This window comes from Syngnathoides biaculeatus, chromosome 15, assembly GCF_019802595.1.
Source record: "Syngnathoides biaculeatus isolate LvHL_M chromosome 15, ASM1980259v1, whole genome shotgun sequence".
NCBI lineage: Eukaryota > Metazoa > Chordata > Actinopteri > Syngnathiformes > Syngnathidae > Syngnathoides > Syngnathoides biaculeatus.
Genome location: NC_084654.1, coordinates 22,501,580 through 22,518,915, shown reverse-complemented (window position 1 = coordinate 22,518,915; position 17,336 = coordinate 22,501,580). Strand labels below are relative to the sequence as shown.

At 40.1% G+C, this 17,336-nt stretch overlaps 2 protein-coding genes across 3 annotated transcripts; both read left to right on the top strand.

Annotated features, from left to right (window-relative positions):
* Positions 1-1,023: 1,023 nt before the first annotated feature.
* On the top strand, positions 1,024-11,259 carry LOC133513480 (rab GTPase-activating protein 1-like). Of its 2 annotated transcripts, XM_061844330.1 has the most exons (10): positions 1,024-1,140; positions 1,798-2,142; positions 5,291-5,359; positions 7,083-7,160; positions 7,248-7,358; positions 7,489-7,593; positions 8,547-8,630; positions 8,703-8,774; positions 8,865-9,107; positions 10,661-11,259. In XM_061844330.1, the coding sequence occupies exons 1-10, from the start codon at positions 1,048-1,050 to the stop codon at positions 10,832-10,834; spliced, it is 1,374 nt and encodes a 457-aa protein (XP_061700314.1). In that variant the 5' UTR covers positions 1,024-1,047; the 3' UTR covers positions 10,835-11,259. The 2 variants fall into 2 exon arrangements, with proteins under 2 accessions (XP_061700314.1, XP_061700315.1); XM_061844331.1 differs by lacking the exon at positions 5,291-5,359.
* A 449-nt stretch (positions 11,260-11,708) lies between these two features.
* Positions 11,709-17,259, top strand: ebi3 (Epstein-Barr virus induced 3). Its single transcript, XM_061844303.1, has 6 exons — positions 11,709-11,808; positions 12,922-13,036; positions 13,141-13,210; positions 14,832-14,952; positions 15,753-15,916; positions 16,972-17,259. The coding sequence occupies exons 1-6, from the start codon at positions 11,721-11,723 to the stop codon at positions 17,146-17,148; spliced, it is 735 nt and encodes a 244-aa protein (XP_061700287.1). The 5' UTR covers positions 11,709-11,720; the 3' UTR covers positions 17,149-17,259.
* The last annotated feature ends 77 nt before the right edge of the window (positions 17,260-17,336 follow it).

Genomic DNA, 17,336 nt, shown 5'->3' with positions numbered 1-17,336 from the left:
AAACACACCTGCGAGATTAAAAAAAAAATAGATAGCCAACCCTGATTATTTATTCCCACTTGTGACCTACAACCGTTACAACTCAATTAAAAAAATACAATATTCAAGTGAGGGAGTAAAAATAATAATAATAACAATGTGGTTCCATAACCGCATGTTGGGGGGGGGAATTATCACATTTAAACATGTTTTGTGTGTCACAACTTCCATGCCAAAATAAAGTTTGGCTGTTCCGGGAGGCTTTTCCTGACATTTTCGGAGTCACATCTTACGGCACAGGGGTGTGTAGACTTTTGTCACGTCGGCCGTTTCTCGTGCTGCGATCGCGTCGCATGTTATCCAGCGCAGCTCCTTTCTCGAGTCCGTTTAGTGTTGGCGGAATATGTCACGGTGGGTTCATAATTACTGCATCAACTTGTGCGCTCTTATCCTGAAGAAGAAGAAGAAGACGACGAGCCAGCTCGCTATCGCTTTTAACCACGTTAGCGTGGACCGGCCCGTTTATAATTTATTACGCTGATGTAATGGAGGAGCTGCATTCAGGTACTTTTATTTTTTTGTGCGTGTTTCTTGCTCCTTACATAAGTTTTTTTTCTTCCCTTCCCACCAAGTACCACCTCAAAACATCCTTAGTACCGACCAGAATCCCCCTTTAAAGTTAAATACAACCGAACTGTATTCTGAGAATGTTCTGGATTTTAGGTGGAAAAAAAATGCTTTTGTATGCTAATTCTCTACGATTGGCTGATGACCGGCTCAGGGCGTACTCCGGTTCCAGCACGATGACAGCTGGGATAAGTGCCAGTGCTCCCACGACCCTTGTGAGGATAAGCGGCTCAGAAAATGGATGAATGGATGCTCATTCTTTCAAGTGGCACTCCACGTGAAGAAATCTTTAATTGTTGTTCCTTGGTGTTTTGGACAGGATGCGTAATATGTTTGCTTGCGTCGTTAGCCATTTGCTACCTTCCAAATATTAATTTTTACGTTGTTAATACTTGTCGTCGTTCTTGTACGCTGCGCAGGGTTTGATGGAGATCTGGTCGGATGTCAGCGGGAACAATCGTGATAGCGGGAGGAATTCTTGCCGGAGTGATCCTGCTGTGCATCGTGGCGGTCCTCTGTTACTGTCGACTGCAGGTACGAGCGCAAAAACACTTTGCCAATTTGTCAAAAATGAATGTGCCGACCTACGAGCAAGGCAGCAGCAATTTCAATTAACAATTACAATTAACTCGTATGATTTGGGGGAAATTATATAAAATAAAAAATAATAAAATAATATAAAGTAATAATAATAATATATAATGAGTAATTTATTATTATATATATATATATAATAATATACAATCAATAATAATAATAAAATATAATATTTTGATGGAAAAAATAATGAGGGCTAATTTTCCAAAACTGAGGTTTTAGAAACTACAAAAAGTAGAGGGGAGGGATTGTAATTTAGATCAAAGTTGGTTGTTTACAAAAATAAAATGTTAGTTTTTGTGAAAGAAAAAAAACATTTCGACAAACTGACTTTTTTAGTACCGTAATTCTCGTTTTCCAAGCCGTGCCTTTTTTTCACAGCCGCTGCACTAGTTAGCGTTAGCACCACCGCGCTAGCGTTAGCGTTGGCACTGGCACGTTCGCATTAGCGGCGCCGCGTTAGTGTTAGCACCACCGGGCTAGCGTTAGCACCGCTAAACTCTTTTTGTGTACTGAGGCTTATCACCAGGTGCGCTCTGTCGGTCGGGAATTACGGTAAACAATTTGCTGACCCTCATGTGTGTTTTTCGGCAGTACTACTGCTGTAAGAAGAATGTCTCTGAGGCGGCCAGGGGCCCGGGCCCGGCCCCGGCGCCGGCGTCCGCGACGCTCCCGGACGCACTCCCCGACCCTCTGTCCCACTTCCCGTGCGACACGTGCAACGCGCTGGCCAACGACGGCGCCGCCATCCCGCCCGTGTCTTTGGACCAGCTGGACGCCGCGGCCCCCCCTTGCCGCGCCTGCTCGCCGTACGCCGGCCGCGCCGCGCCCCAAATGCTCAACGGGGGCGAGCGTCTGGGCTTCCACACGTACTACGAGAAGCCGCTGCCTTTGGGCTACGTGTGCCCGGCCCCGCCGCTCAGGCCCTACAGCACTCAGGTGTGACCTTTGAACTTCTCAAATCAAGGCCGCGTGAACATACTACACACGGATGTGGATTCTTTGGATTGGGGGGGGGGGGGGACACACACACCTCATGGACTGAAACGACCAAGATCACCGTCACACCAAACGGTTGTTTGATTTTCTCTTGCGACATATTCAAAACTAATAACATCATTTAGCGCTCACTAAAAGTAAAAAAAAAAAAAAACATCCCAACAAATTTTAACTTCCATTTCAAATTTCTTTTTCTTAGTTTTTTTTTTTAATTCAAACATCTAAATTCCTCTTTTGAAGACTTGACCATATTAAAAAAAGTCATATATATATTTTTTTTTTTATTCCAGCAACATAATTACCTTCATCACGCTTTATTTAATGTACTCAAAATTATTTACGTACATGTTTTAGCAAACCTAGAAAATGAGAAAAAAATAACGTTTTGGGAGGGGGAGCCTGTTCAAAGCCTTTTACGTCATACAATTATAATTAATAAATCAATATTAAAATTTGAAAATTAATGAATTATTAAAATAAAATTAATAAAATAAAAGTTATCATCCTTTAAATGCTGTGTTCCATAGTTTAATTATGATAAGAATTACAACTAATTTAGTAATCTAATAATATACTACCTTTTTTTAAATATAATTTTTTAAGCTAAAAAAAAATGTTTGCCATGTTTCAATTTTCAATTGAATCTTTTCAACGGTTACAATAATTTTTTGAAACATTTTTTAAGCAATTTTAAACCATTGTATGAATGGGAAGAGGTCATAGTATGAATTAATAACATTAAGATATACTCCTGTAGTAGAAACTTCAATGTATTGCGTATTTTTACATCGTACTTGATTATTACTATTGGACTCGTTTGTATTGTTGATATGTAGTTAAAAAATGTCACAACTAACACGCGCGCACACGAAACTGAACATGAGGGCTGACAAGTTTTCCGAGAATTTAAAAAAAAAAAAGAGAGAGAAGAAAAAAACAAAAGGGACTTTTGGGACTAAAAAAAAAAAAAAAAAAGGAGGAGAAGAAGAAAAAGAGGAAGAAGTACACGTTGGGACTCTTCCGTCTCACGCACGTTTGTGTTTTGGACTACTTCCTGTTTACAGACGCCATGATGATGATGTCATCCTGCATTTGATGTACTGTGGCGGTATAGAAAGTGTCGTGTTGCCACGGATACAGTATATGCCTGCTTCTATCGCTATATATCTATAATTTTGACTTTTGTGTCAAATTGTGTGCATCGGCTTGGGACCTTAAAAGACAGCGGCCGCAATATTAGGTACACCTGCACCCTTGAGTGACGTACAAGAAGAGCAGAAAGCCGCTCCTGCCTTTTATTACTTATGAAATTAGTGATATTTACGGTTGCGCTCGTATTGTTTGTAATTAGTCGTCATTGCATGATGTGGCGGCGGCACGGTGGGTCAGCTGGTAAAGCGTTGGCCTCACCGTTCTGAGGTCCCGGGTTCGATCCCGGCACCGCCTGTGTGGAGTTTCCACGTTCTCCCCGTGCCTGAGTGGGTTTTCTCCGGGTGGGCACTCCAATTTCCTCCCACATCCCCCACCCCCCAAAAAACACGCAACAGTAATTGGACACTCTAAATTGCCCCAAGGTGTGATTGTGAGTGCTGCTGTTTGTCTCGATCTGCGCTGCAATTGGCTGGCGACCAGTTCAGGGTGTACCCCGCCACCTGCTCGTTGACAGCTGGCATAGGCTCCAGCACTCCCTGGCACCCCTGTGAGGATAAGCATCTTAGAAAATGGATGGATGGATTAAGCCGTTATTGACATAGAACCAAAGTTGCCATTGGACTCCGCTGTAAGGTTACATTGCGGACGTTATGGGTTACCGACTCACCTGAACTCGTGAGGATAAGCGGCAAAGAAAATGGACAGAAGGATAAATGATGTGGGTTGAAATGGGTCCTTTTCATAGAATTGGATCAATAACGGCACTGGACTGAAAATCAATTAATTAAGCTGATAAGAATACAGTGGAACCTCGATTAAACGATAGTTGGGTGGGGCTTATCCATTAAATTGGTCTTCGGTGTCTATTAAAATGAAGCATTTTTCATTTTTCCCCCCCCACCACCAGTATACCAAAAAAAAAAAAAAAGAAATTGACTTATTTTTGGCCTAAGGCATCCAATGCTGTGTAAAATTATTGTGAAAATAAAATAAAAAAACTTAAAATAAATAATAATTAATTAAAGTAAATATTAAAAAGCGCAAAAATATTTGAAATTTTCAATGTTCATCCGAGTTTACGTGACTGCTGTATGAGTTCCACCTGGAATCCAAAGTCTGCTCAATCGGGAGCTATTAAATCGAGCTTCCGCTGCATTTTAATCATTGTCGTCCATCAAAAGGTCGTCATTGTTTCTCAGAAGAATAAAAAAAAATACTGCAGTCGAGACACTCCTATTTTTTTTTTAATTTATTTATTTATGAAATTTGAAATAGAAATGCGACCTTTCAACAGGAAAAAATAAAACAAAACAAAAAAAAAAAAAAAAAAGAGGAAGCGAATGTGCTCCGAACAAAGCATTCCGTCAAAATGAAAACATTTGAAAAAAGGGCGTGTTCCCAATTAATGTTTCGGTATTTTTCTTTTCGCTTTACCTGCCGGACTCGTTTTCCCGGGCCGGTCGCGCCATTATCACAATAAAGTCCCCTCGACGGCCCGAGGCCGATCGTCGACACTGGCGACGCCGTTGCGCGAAAGTTCTTTTCCCGGCCGGAGGCGTCCCGCAGGTTCTGTCGGATTCTGTGCCAGGAGGAAACGAGGGAAGAGAAGAAGTAGAGAAAGAGGACAGAAAGGCTGGTGGGCGTGTCCACGCTCCCACGTGCGGGTTAAAAACCCGGTGGAACCTGTTAGCGCCGCTGGATCCGAATGCCGAGCGGCACTCCTCGCGCTATTTCCTCCGCTTTCTGGATTTTGGATTTTTCTCTTTTTTTTTTTTTTTGCCCTGTGGGAGATTTTAATCATAAATCCTTCAGATTTTTTTATTTTATTTTATTTGTATTTTTTTGTGGGTAAGGTGGGGGGGGGGGGCGGACGGGTGTGGTAAAAGAGGTGAAAATGATGCAGGAGGTGTCGGTGACCTTGTCCTGCGACGCTCAGATGCTGGAGCAAATGAGCGAGGAGGAGATCCTGGCCTGCCTGGTGGCCGAAACGGGACCACACATCCAGGTAAGAGGCCCACCCTCAGATTTGCGTCGTATGAAATTTGGCGCGTCATGTACAATTTCCAGCCAAAAAGTCTGGCTCAATGGCCGTTGCGGCCCAATTTTGTAATAATTTTTTTTTTAATCGCTCCAATGCTGCATATATTATAATTCAATTAAACAGGCTGGATAAGAACGTTGGAAGAAAAATGCACTTTTTTTTTTTTTTTTTTTTACAATGATAAACAGCAAAATTTGAACATTAAAGATATCACAGTGAATATTGCAAATGTAAAAAAAAAAAAAAGAAGGATGCTGCAATGGTTAGCACAAGTTGTTTTCGATTTCTTTTAAAAGCAGAAAAATGGATTGTAGTTATTAATATTTCATGTCATCAGTACAATTGCGAGCTCCCCTCAACTGCAACAATTTCAGCAATTTTTACAAAGATGCATAGTGTGATGGAAAAAAAATTACTTAAGGGGAAAAGAATGATTTTTTTTTTTTTGCCATATTGCTGCATATTGTGATCATTCAATTAAACAGGATGGATAAAAAGGTTGGGAGAAAAATATTTTTTTTTCAAATGAAAAATAAACAAAATTTGAACATTAAAGATATCATAGTTAATATTGCAAATGTAAAAAAAAAGGACGTTACAATGGTTCGCACAAGGCATGTTTTGAATTTCTTTAGAAAACAGAAAAAAAAATATTGGATAGATTGTAATTATTAATATTTCATGTCATCAGTACAATTGCATGCTCTACAATCTTAAGGGGAAAAAATGTTTTGTTTATTTTATTTATTTATTTTGTTGCTCCAAATTTACATATTGTGATAATTAAATTAAACAGGCTTTTGGGAGGAAAATACATACTTTTTTTTTCAAATGAAAAATAAACATAGCAAAATTTGAACATTAAAGATATCACACTCAATATTGTGAATGTAAAAGAAAATATTGATGTAATGGTTAACACAAGTCATGTTTTCAATTTCTTTTGAAAACAGAAACAAACAATCATTAGATAGATTGCAATTATTAATATATCATTTCATCAGTGTAATTGCATGCGCAACTCAACTGCAAAAATCGATGCGCGGTGTGATTGTAGAAACTACAATGTATCGCGTATTATTACTTAGTACTTGACGATTACTATTGGACTCGTTTGTATTTAAATGCTGTATTTCATAGTTTAAAAAATTCAAAACTAGCGTGCGTGCACACGAAACTGAACATGAGGGCTGACAGTTTTCTGAGAATTAAAAAAAAAAAAAAAAAGAGAGAAGAAAAAAACCAAAAGGGACCTTTGGGATAAAAGGGACTAAAAAAGAAGGAGGAGAAGAAGATGATAATGGAAGAAGTATATCGTATAATAAGTGGAACACAAGATGAATGAATAAACCGTTTTTGTCACACTACAGCCATTGCTGTTTCTGACGCGCCTGCCTTGGCCACCCGGGGGCAGTACAAGACAAACAAATTTACTATTCATTGAGATAGCTCGACTCCTCACCGCTCATCAGTACGGCACTAATATCAGTTGTTCTTTGCTATTCTCCGTGTCGATTTTGTTGCTGTTTTTTTCCCCCACTTTTTGAGAGGCGGTGCACCAACTCAAGAGTGCAATTGTTTTGGGTTTGTTTTTTGTTTTTGGTTTTTTTTTTGGGGGGGGGGTCAACTCTGTCTGGATGTCAAAGGGGAGGCGGGCCTTCAAAAGTGTGGACCGTTGCCCCCTCAGGAGGTCCCGACGAAGAAAGCCAAACTGCGAGAAAGCCGCCTTCAACTGATGGAGGACGACCCCCTCAACAAGTGCCAGGTGGGAAAACGACGGGCCTGAAAGTAAGTGGGCTCGAACCGGCTCCGCGCCGACGCTGACCGCTTCCCACCCCCCCGAACGCCGCAGATGGAGAACCACCGTCTCCAGCAGGCCAGCCTCCGTCTGGAGCAGGAGAACGACAACCTGGCCCAGAGGCTCATCACCAGCAAAGTGGCCCTCAGGAGCGCCCTGGATAAAGTACGACCTCCTTTCGGGGTCCATCATTTGGGATCGCTTATAGGAGGAGTTTGTTAGTGCGTGTACATTTTGGGACAAAAGCGGATAAAATTTGTCCGGGCGTTGACGTGACCGGCGTTGGTGTCGCTAGGCGGAGGACAGCGTGGAGGAGCTGACCGGCGACCTTTTGCTGACCCGGCGTCAACTGCAGGCCACCGAGGAGGAGAAGCGAGGGAAGGAGGAGGAGGCGGCCATGGTGGGTGCACGCATCATTTTGCGGATGACCACAGAGTGATGCGCTTCCTATTTTAAAAAAATAAATAAATAATCCGCTTATCGTGTAACTTGTGACGTGTAATAATAGTGTAATAACTTTCACCATTGTAGGATTTTGATGCCGGCCGTGTTTATTGTCGTTGTTGGAATAGACGACTTGTCAATAAAAATGATGAAGTGGGTCACAAATTGCTTAAGGGCTCCGCTTTGGGGAAAAACTGCATTAGTCTCTATTAATGTCTGTCTTGTAACATTCAATATAATGTTAATACAATTAAGAAATAAGAATTTCAAAAATAGTTGGTTAACAGTTTTTTTATTTTTTAATGAATATAAAACAATGTGATATCTGATCATATTTAACTTGTTCATGTTGTGAATTTATTGGAAATCAATATTTTTTAAATAGTCAAAAATTGTCATTTAGCTGTTTTTATAATTAGAAATTTAACAACCAAAAATATTTCAATCTTAATTCAATTGAAAAAACATATTTAATCCCCAAATAATTTTTATTTTATTTCATTATTATTATGATTACTATTTTTACATTTTTTATGAATTTTACCATTTTTATGTCTTGTGTTACAAGCAAAAAATATTTTTAAAAAGTGTAATATTATGTAACATTTAACATAAACATTTTAATCATTTAAATATATTTTTAAATAAAATGTGACAAATACCATTCAAATATTTGTTTTCGATTAAAAAAGTTAGTTACACTTTTGTCACTTTTTTTTTTAAATTTAAGGAAATAACGTGCTTATCTTTCAACATTTGAAATTTTCTTTTCAGCTTTTGATGTGTTTAATTTCCATTTTTTTAATTGATGGAAACGCACACATTCGGCCAGGAAATGCCCCCGCTCCAGACTTTGCGCACCCGGCCATATACGGGCACGCCGTTGACCGTTGACCTTTCTCTTGAAAGTTGAAGGAAGTGTTGCGGCGGGAGCTGGAGCGGGCCGAGCAGGAGGTCAAGCGGTCGGCGGGCATCATCGCGGACTACAAACAGGTGCGGTTGCGGCGCCGGGTGATGACCTCGTCGGTCACGTGACCTCGCCCTGCGGTCTCCCCGTCCGTTCAGATCTGCTCCCAGCTGACGACCCGTCTGGAGAAGCAGCAGGACGCCCACTTGGAGGAGGTCCGCTCGCTCGAGGTGAAAGTTGTCAAAATCCAAACTGTTTCAGTAACATTTGGACTCATCGCGCCTTCATTTTCGCCCTTTTGACATTTTTGCGGGTTCCAGAACGCCGCGAAGGCCTGCCCGCAGTGTCGCCGTCACGACGGGCAAACGGCCGCGGGCGAGTCCGACGCGTCGCCTGCGCTTTCGCCGCCGCCCGAGTGGGATCGGCGGCTCTCGGGCCCCAGCGAGGCCCAGCTGAGGCGGGAGAACCAGGAGAAGGAGTCCCTCAGGGCGCAGATCAGGCAGCTGGAGAAGGAGCTGGCTCAGACTAAACTGCAGGTGGTGGAGGCCAACTGCAAAATCCAGGTGCGGTATGACGCTGTATCGTCTGCAAACGAATCATAAAATCTCATTTTAATTATACGACCAAAACAAAAAAAAAAAAATCGATTAAGCGTTGACGAAAGAGGTTGGAGGTTTTTTTTACCAAACAAAAAAAATCTTACGACAAATTCAGAACGCTTCGACTAGCTTGGAAAATTACAAGAAAAATTCAGAATATTACAGCAAATTTGAAATTTGAATGAAAGAAAATGAAAATTTCCCACCAAATTTTGAATCTTGCAGCAAACTTTTAATGTTCTGAGAAAATTTCAGAATACTCCCAAGAGAAATTCGGAATGGCACGACAAACTCAAAATGTCACGAGAAAAATATGGTTACGGCAAAACAAAAATATTAAACAGATCCAGAAGCTTTTGTCGAAGCCGACATTCGAGTCTGCTCGACAGGTTAAGTGAGTTCAACGCGCCAACAATGACTGGCACAAAGTCAGCCGGGTTTGGATTGTTAGCGCTTTCGTATGACTCATGCATGTGCTAAGTCGCCAAATTTATTAGCAATATGAAAGGCACGTTCGGAAAGTGAGCGTTTAAAAACACAAACCGCAGTCTGAGTTTTATGAAATAACTTGAGAATGACCAAAGTTAACCTCCCTCAGAACAATATCGACGGGAGCAAATCTGAGTAAAAAGCAACGTTTAGCTATATTTTCTATAAACGCAGTACTCTTGTTTAAAACCGGAATTCTGGGTACCCATAATGCATTTTGCTGACTAAATCGGAGGACCGTGAGTGTGCGGAATTGTGTAAATTACTTAACCCTTTCCGCGCAGGGGTTGCAAATTTGCAACAGCTTTAAAATAATGGAAATTTTTAAGAACAGAGTATCATTTTGTGAAAGTATCAGATTTTTCTCTTTGCAAAATTTTATGTGGTCTAGAGAGGGTTGAGTGGACCAATAAAAATGTTTAAAAATGTAATGTTACAAGAGGCAGCATGGTGGATCAGGCGTTGAACTCACAGTTCTGAGGTCCCGGGTTCGATCCTGGACCCGCCTCTGCCTGCGTGGGTTTTCTCTGGGCACTCCGGTTTCCTCCCACATCCCAAAAAATATGCAACATTAATTGGACATTCTAAATTTCCCGTAGGTGTGATTGTGAGTGCGGCTGTTTGTCTCGATGTGCCTTGCCATTGGCTGGCGACCAGTTCAGGGTGTGCCCCGCCTCCTGCCCGTTGACAGCTGGGATAGGCTCCAGCACTCCCGCCACCCTCGTGAGGATAAGCGGCTAAGAAAATGGATGGATGGATGGATGGGTGGATGGCTTAAGATTGCAGTCTGTCGACATGCGTTTCTCTGCTTTTTGTTTTCAAATATTCAGTTGACCATTCGTGCTAACGGTTAGCGTGCAGACAGTGTTTTGCGTTTTTAGTTAGCATTGAGCTAATTAAACCTTAAGGCAAAGTTGTGCGTTTGTTTTGAATACGCAAGAAGCAATTCTTTTTTTTTTGAGTTTTTGATAGTAAATAATAAAAATATGGGAATATTTTCGTCTCCAGCGGTCTTCTGTTGTCCGCAGGAACTGGAGCACGAGAGGGGCATCCTGGCCAACGACCTCCAGGACGCCAGGAACAACTGGATCAGCAAGGCCTTCACCTCGCTGCGCACCTCCGCCGACGGAGGCCCGCACGGGGGCGCCCTCTCCGGGTGGAAGCTGCCGTGGCCCCACAAGGATGGCCGGGAAAATACGTGACGCTGCCGGGTGAGTCGGCGCGACCGCGTCCTGTTCCGGACACTAGAGGGCGCTCGGCGGCGGGCGAAGCTTCTGCGCTTTAAGTGGGACCCTCGCGACTTCAACGGGAGCTTTTTCATTCAGTTTGAAAGAAATTAGTCAATCTAAATATTTGGTCTTGTTTCTGGGAAAATGTACGTTTTTTTTTTTTGTTTGTTTTTTTGTTTTTTTTTTTAAACCTAAAAAGCAAACAAAAAGTCAATATTTGTAGAGCTAAAAATGAAAACGTTTGGGAGTTCTTTTGAACAATCGTTTGCTTTGACTGGTTTTCAGTACACACAAAAATAACATAAAAATCTGAATGGATAAGGATTTTTTTTTTTCCAAACAAAAAAAAAGAAGAAAAAGAGGGGTATTTTGGGGTTTTTGGAAAAAAAAAAATAATTTTGGGGGCGGATGTATACATTTTCAAACAAAATCAGGAAACAAATCATTTTTTGAGATTTCTGAGGAAAACAATTCTGAAAAGCAACAATTTTTTTTGTTATGTTTTTCTAAATAAAGCAATTCCTCCTTTTTACAAATATGGCTATTTCGTCCTTATTTCTCATCCGAATGCCGCCGCCGTTTCTCCTTGTTCGTCTTCAGCTCATTTTTGCTTACAATTTCTTCCACCCGCATTTTCTCCAGGAGTGGCACCTTGTTAGTTATTACGATTTTTCACCGCATGTGACCCGTCCAAACTTTCCCGAAGACGTCAGAAAAGCGGCAGCCGATACCCGAGCAGGGTTTTCCTCCGAGACGTCTTTGGTTCCTCTTTCGCTTTCACCGCCGGCCACTCGATAAAACCCTCGCGCGCCGGCTCGGACGCGTGTTTTCTTACAAGTCGGCGAGTGTTTCCACCAAGATGACGAGCGCGCGGTTCTGCATCCTCTTGACGTTGGTCGTGGCGAGCGAGACCGCGGACCCGACGCCGGATGACGCGACCTCAGCCGGTGAGTGAGCGCGTCGACTTCCTTTCTTTCGCCGCTTTAATTCAAGCAAAAGAATTTGATTTCAATGCATGGAGTAAATCCAAGTGATTGTACAAAAATAAATGCGTTTTTAAAAATTTTATGATAATGAAATGGAAGGAAAAGTAACAATAAAATGATGCCTGAAAATTTGTGTGAAGGGAAAAACAAAAAATGACTTTTGTTTCATTTATAGTAATGTAGCAGTAACATATATGGTATAGTAACATCATAACTTAATATAGTAACTATACTATATATATATATATAATATATATATATATATATACTATAACTATAGTAACATAATAAGATTACAGTAGTTTTAAAACAAATTTTTCAAAAATCATTTTTCCAAAAATATGAAGTATTTACCTTTACAGAAAAGGACAAGATCAAGTTTTTTTTTACCAAAACCTAACAAAGAATTCTCATGTATGTATTTTTTTTTTATTGTTGCTTTCCATATAAGAGATTTTTTGGAAGCAGAGCGTTATTTTTTTTTAAGTTAAAAAAATATTTGGGGAAAACCAAAGTATTTTTGTTGTTTTTCCCAGTAAACACCTAATAACAATTTATTATTATTATTAATAATTTTATTTTTTATTTGTTTCCTAAAAGAAAAAAATGGTTCTATTATGAATAATAATAATAATACATGTAAAGGTAATGGAATTTTGGAGGGCGTTTTATTTTATTTTTTTTTCTTTGGGAAAAGACTATTTTTTATTGTCCAGAAACACACAAAAAAATTACATTTATTCAACAAAAACTAAATATTTGCTAGTCTTGAAAAAAAGAAAAATATGGAAAGCGATGATAAGTTTTTGTTGTTGTTTTGGGGCAAATGTCATCATTTATGGATTTTTTTGTTGCTCTTTAATTTAAAAAAAAATACAAAAAAGATATACTAAAAAAATAGTTATCGTGCACAGATTTTTTTTTTTTTTTTTTTGACAAATGACTTCCCAAACTGAAAAATGAGCTTGAGACTGATGTGCCGCCCACTTGACGGGGAAAAATAATAATAATAATTACAATATAAAAGATGGATTGTTTGTCTCCAAAGTTACGATGCTGAATTTGTTCCGTTAGATTCTCGGCTGAGTCCCAGCGTGCATTGCTGGTGTGCAACTTATCCCAAGGTCGCGTTCTGCTCGTGGCCCGAACCCCAACACGGCCAGCCTCTGCGCTACATCGCCACCTACAGGTACTTTCGTGTCAATACAACAAAACAACGTTGAGACTCGGAAGTTTGCATGTATAAAATATTAATGTGTTGTTGTTGTTGTTTTGTGTGTGCGTGCATTTCAGCGAGAGACGCCAGCCGTTAATCAGCAAAAGCTGTCAACTCACCTCGTCGTCATCATCCTCATCAGTGCGGGTACCAACTTTCATCCACTTTCATCAATTAATCCAATAAAACGGGGGTGTCAAACTCATTTTTCCAACGGGCCGCATTGTTGTTCCGGTTTCCCTCGGAGTGCCGTTATGACTGGAACAAAAATATTTCATCTTCTCATCATATTTACGTCATCAATTTATGATTCGGAAATCAAGGGTCGTGTCTTTTTCGACCGTTCGCGTTTGGTAACAAAAAATGCTTGTAATATCTTAAATTTATCATTTATGACATATGACGATTTGAAATTTTGCTCCAGATTTTTAGAAGAATGGTGGCAATTGACACGCTAGAAAAAAAAAAAAATCATGTGGCGGGCCGGATCTGGCCCCCGGGCCTTGAGTTTGACACCGGTGCAATAAGATATCAACCAATCACGTATGCGTCAAAGCAACAAAATTGTACATAACAATCTCCAAAATATGTATTTAAAAACCTCTGACTTTGAAGGAAGTAAAATAGATTAATACAAAAGATTGAGCGATAAGGACTGTACACATACTTACATCATATTTACAGTGGTACAGTAATATACTAACTTAAATCAGGAAATTTGAACCCTTGTAAGAATCAGTACGCAATTTTAAAATATACATATTGTATATTAGAGCATGAAAAAGTTGATTATTAAAACTCTTTGACACATTTAGCACGGAAAATGCGCTGTAAATGCAGAATTTTTTCAAAGTAATTATTTAATAGATGTCTACAGCACCGCAATCCGTTCTAAAAGTGATTTGTTTGAAAACCAAATCGACATTTCCCATTACAATGAATGGAAAGAGAAATAATGCATTCCAAGCCTAAAAAAATTGGGATTTTTAAAGCATTTTTTTAGCTGTTCCTGATAATAAACTGCATAGTAGAAATACATGTATACTTTAGATACTTTATATAATAAAATCATTTAAGAAATGTATTTATTTTTCCTTAAAACGTATGCTTTGGGAGTGTAGAGTAGGCTAGTCTGGGAGCGCATTGCCGTCCGTATCTGTAGCGACTCGGCCCCAAGCCTTGTAAACCTTTTTATTAACAAAACTGCAGAATAACTTTAAACAAGCAATAATGGGGGGGGGGGGGGCAAAAAAAATCATTATTGCAAAATTAACCTAAAAAAAAAACATTAACTCATAAATCAAGTTAACGAAATCTTTGAAACAAAACCAAAATGCAGAAATGTTAATGGAACAGAGGATTATTCAAGTTCACAATGCAAAACTATCAACGACTGCATCAAATCTCTTGGGTGGGGGTGACTCTGCCCCCCCCCCCCCTCCGGAAGTTCTTTTCTTTTCCCAAAGAACTTCTTTGGAGCCATGATTGGGGGTTAAAAGTCCTCAATCGGAAGAAAAAACAGTCAGTAAACGGAGCTACCGGGACACGTCTGGGTATAAAGGCCGTCCGTCGTGGATCAGCTGGTCGGGCCGTGCGCGCGTTATGTTATTTCCGGTGCCTTCCAGTACCGATTTTCGTTCGAAAACAGAAGCAAAGAAAATCTCGAAATTTTCGTTCGGAAAGCGAATTTTCATCCGAGAAGCGAGCGTTCAGTGTATTTTAACCCACCACCCCTTTTTTTTTTTTTTTTTTTTGGGGGGGGGGGCAGCTTTGGCACTGCCACCTGCCCGACTTGAAGCTGCTGACCGATTACATCCTCAACGTGACCACCTTGTCGTCGGCGGGGAGGAGCAGCTCCCTCCTCCGCAGCTTCATGCTGGAGGACATCGGTACGTGCCGTCGGTCCCGTCGCAACTGTGCCGCATCCGTTTTCTTTGCCGCTTATCCTCACGAGGGTCGCAGGAGTGCCGGAGACTGTCCCGGCTGCCGACGGGCAGGAGGCGGAGTACAAACTGAACTGGTTGCCGTAGAGACAAACAGTCTCATACACACAAGCACAAATAGGGACAATTTATTCAGACCGCTTATCCTCACGAGGGTCACAAGAGTGCCGGAGCCTATCCCAGCCGTCAACAGGGCAGGAGGCGGGGCACACCCCGGACGGGTCGCAGGGCGCGTGGGGGCAAACAGCCGCACTCACAATCACACCTTGGGGCAATTTAGAGTGTCCAATGAATGTTGCGCATTTTTGGGATGCGGGAGGAAAGCGGAGTGCCCCGGAGAAAACCCACGCAGGCATCCAAACTCCACACAGGCGGGTCTGGGATTGAACCCGGGACCTCAGAACTGTGGGGCAAACACTTTCTAGCTGAGTCACTGTGCCGCCCTATTTTTTGAGAATAAAACATTATTTTAGGATTGCTATATTATTACATTTTGAGATTTAAAAAAAAAAGAAAAAAAGAGAGGGAACAAAAATGGAATTTTCCGAGATGCTATCGTTTCATAAATCTTATTTAGACAATTTAGAGCGTCCAATTAATGTCGCATGTTTTTGGGATGCGGGAGGAAAGCGGAGTGCCCACCCGGAGAAAAGCCACGCAGGCGGCTCGGGAATTGAGCCTGGCGCCTCAGAACTGCGAGGCCAACGCTTTCCGTCTGACTCAGCATTTTTTGTTTGTTTTTGCAGTGAAACCCGACCCCCCGGTGGGCGTCACGGTGTCGGCCCGCCGCTCCAGGAAGGTCTTGGTGGAGTGGTCGCCCCCCCCGACGTGGACCCACCTGGACGTGGCGCCCCTCAAGTACCAGATCATGTACCAGTCGGACCACAAGGGCCGGGCCAAGTCTGTCAATGTACGCTCAAAGTCCACACTTGTATTATTATTATTATTAATATTATTTATTTTTTATTTTTTTTTATAGTCGTCAGTGCAACATCTTTGAAGTTGAGACACAAAAACCGCAAGATTTCTCCTAGCCAATCAGAAGAAAGTGAAAATATTCAAATTATGATCTTACAAATGTGTATGTTGCAGTACACTGATGATGAGTAAAATCATTATCGGACAACAATAAAAATATGAAATAAATAAAAGAGAATTAATTTGATCATACAATATTGAAAGAAAATTAAAATAAGATAAATATGTTTGCCTGACATATTTTGCGAAAACAATTAGAATATATATTTCAAATGTGTATCTTTATGCTATTATATTCTTATTATATTTGTGTTTTTTTTTTTACTTTCACCTATAAAAGAGAACATGAAAAAAATTAAGTTAAATAAAATAATACTAAATGATTAAAATTAGTCCAGGATAAATAGATTAATAAATAAAATGTAAGTGTAGAAAAATAAAAATAAATAAAATTGAGTAAACGTTTTTACCATTTTTGAATTACAAATCTTTAAGAAATATGTAACAAAAATATGTAAGAAAATGTGCGCAATGTAAAATACATCTACAAGAACATTAAAAACACATCTGAAGTAGCAGCATATTTTTAAAATAAAATTAAATGATTAAAAATTTTCATTAATGAATTGTTTTTTTCAATACAGTGAAGAATGATAGTATACTGAGAGCTGCTTTGAATATATATGTATTTTTCAAATTGAATTATTATTAAATATAATTTCATTATATATATATATGTGTGTAGAAATGCAATCAAATATATGTACAGAGCTGTAAAATAAATGTACAATAACATTAAAAACTCATTTTTTATGAATCCCCACCAACAGCAATTAAAAATTGTCATTATTACTGAAGTTATTGTTTTTTTTTCGATATAGTTAACAATGATAACATATCGAGAGCTGCTTTGAATATATATATTAAATATATATATATACAATTTTTTCTTTTTGGTATTTTATTTTTTTTTTTGTGTTCCCGCAGTTGGGCCCGTTGGAGAGCACCAGCGTGGAACTGAAGGGTCTGAGCCCAGGAAGGAAGTACACGTTTCAGGTGTGCGCCAAGGACCTGCTGGGACTGGGCCAGTGCAGTCTCTGGAGCCCCCCCGTCACCCTCACTTTACCCCCCCAACAAAATTTCTTGGATAGTTTTGCTGTTTAAACCTCGCCGTGCGAGTTTAATTAATGTATTTATTTATGTATCATGTTAATAATTTAAAACACTCCTGTCTCAAATCCTCTTTTCCCATTGGAAATGAATGGAAATGCTATTAATCCGTTCCAGCCCCACCCCTCCCCCCAAAGAAATAAATGAAACAAGCAGAAATGTTGTAATGTGTTTTCCAATGA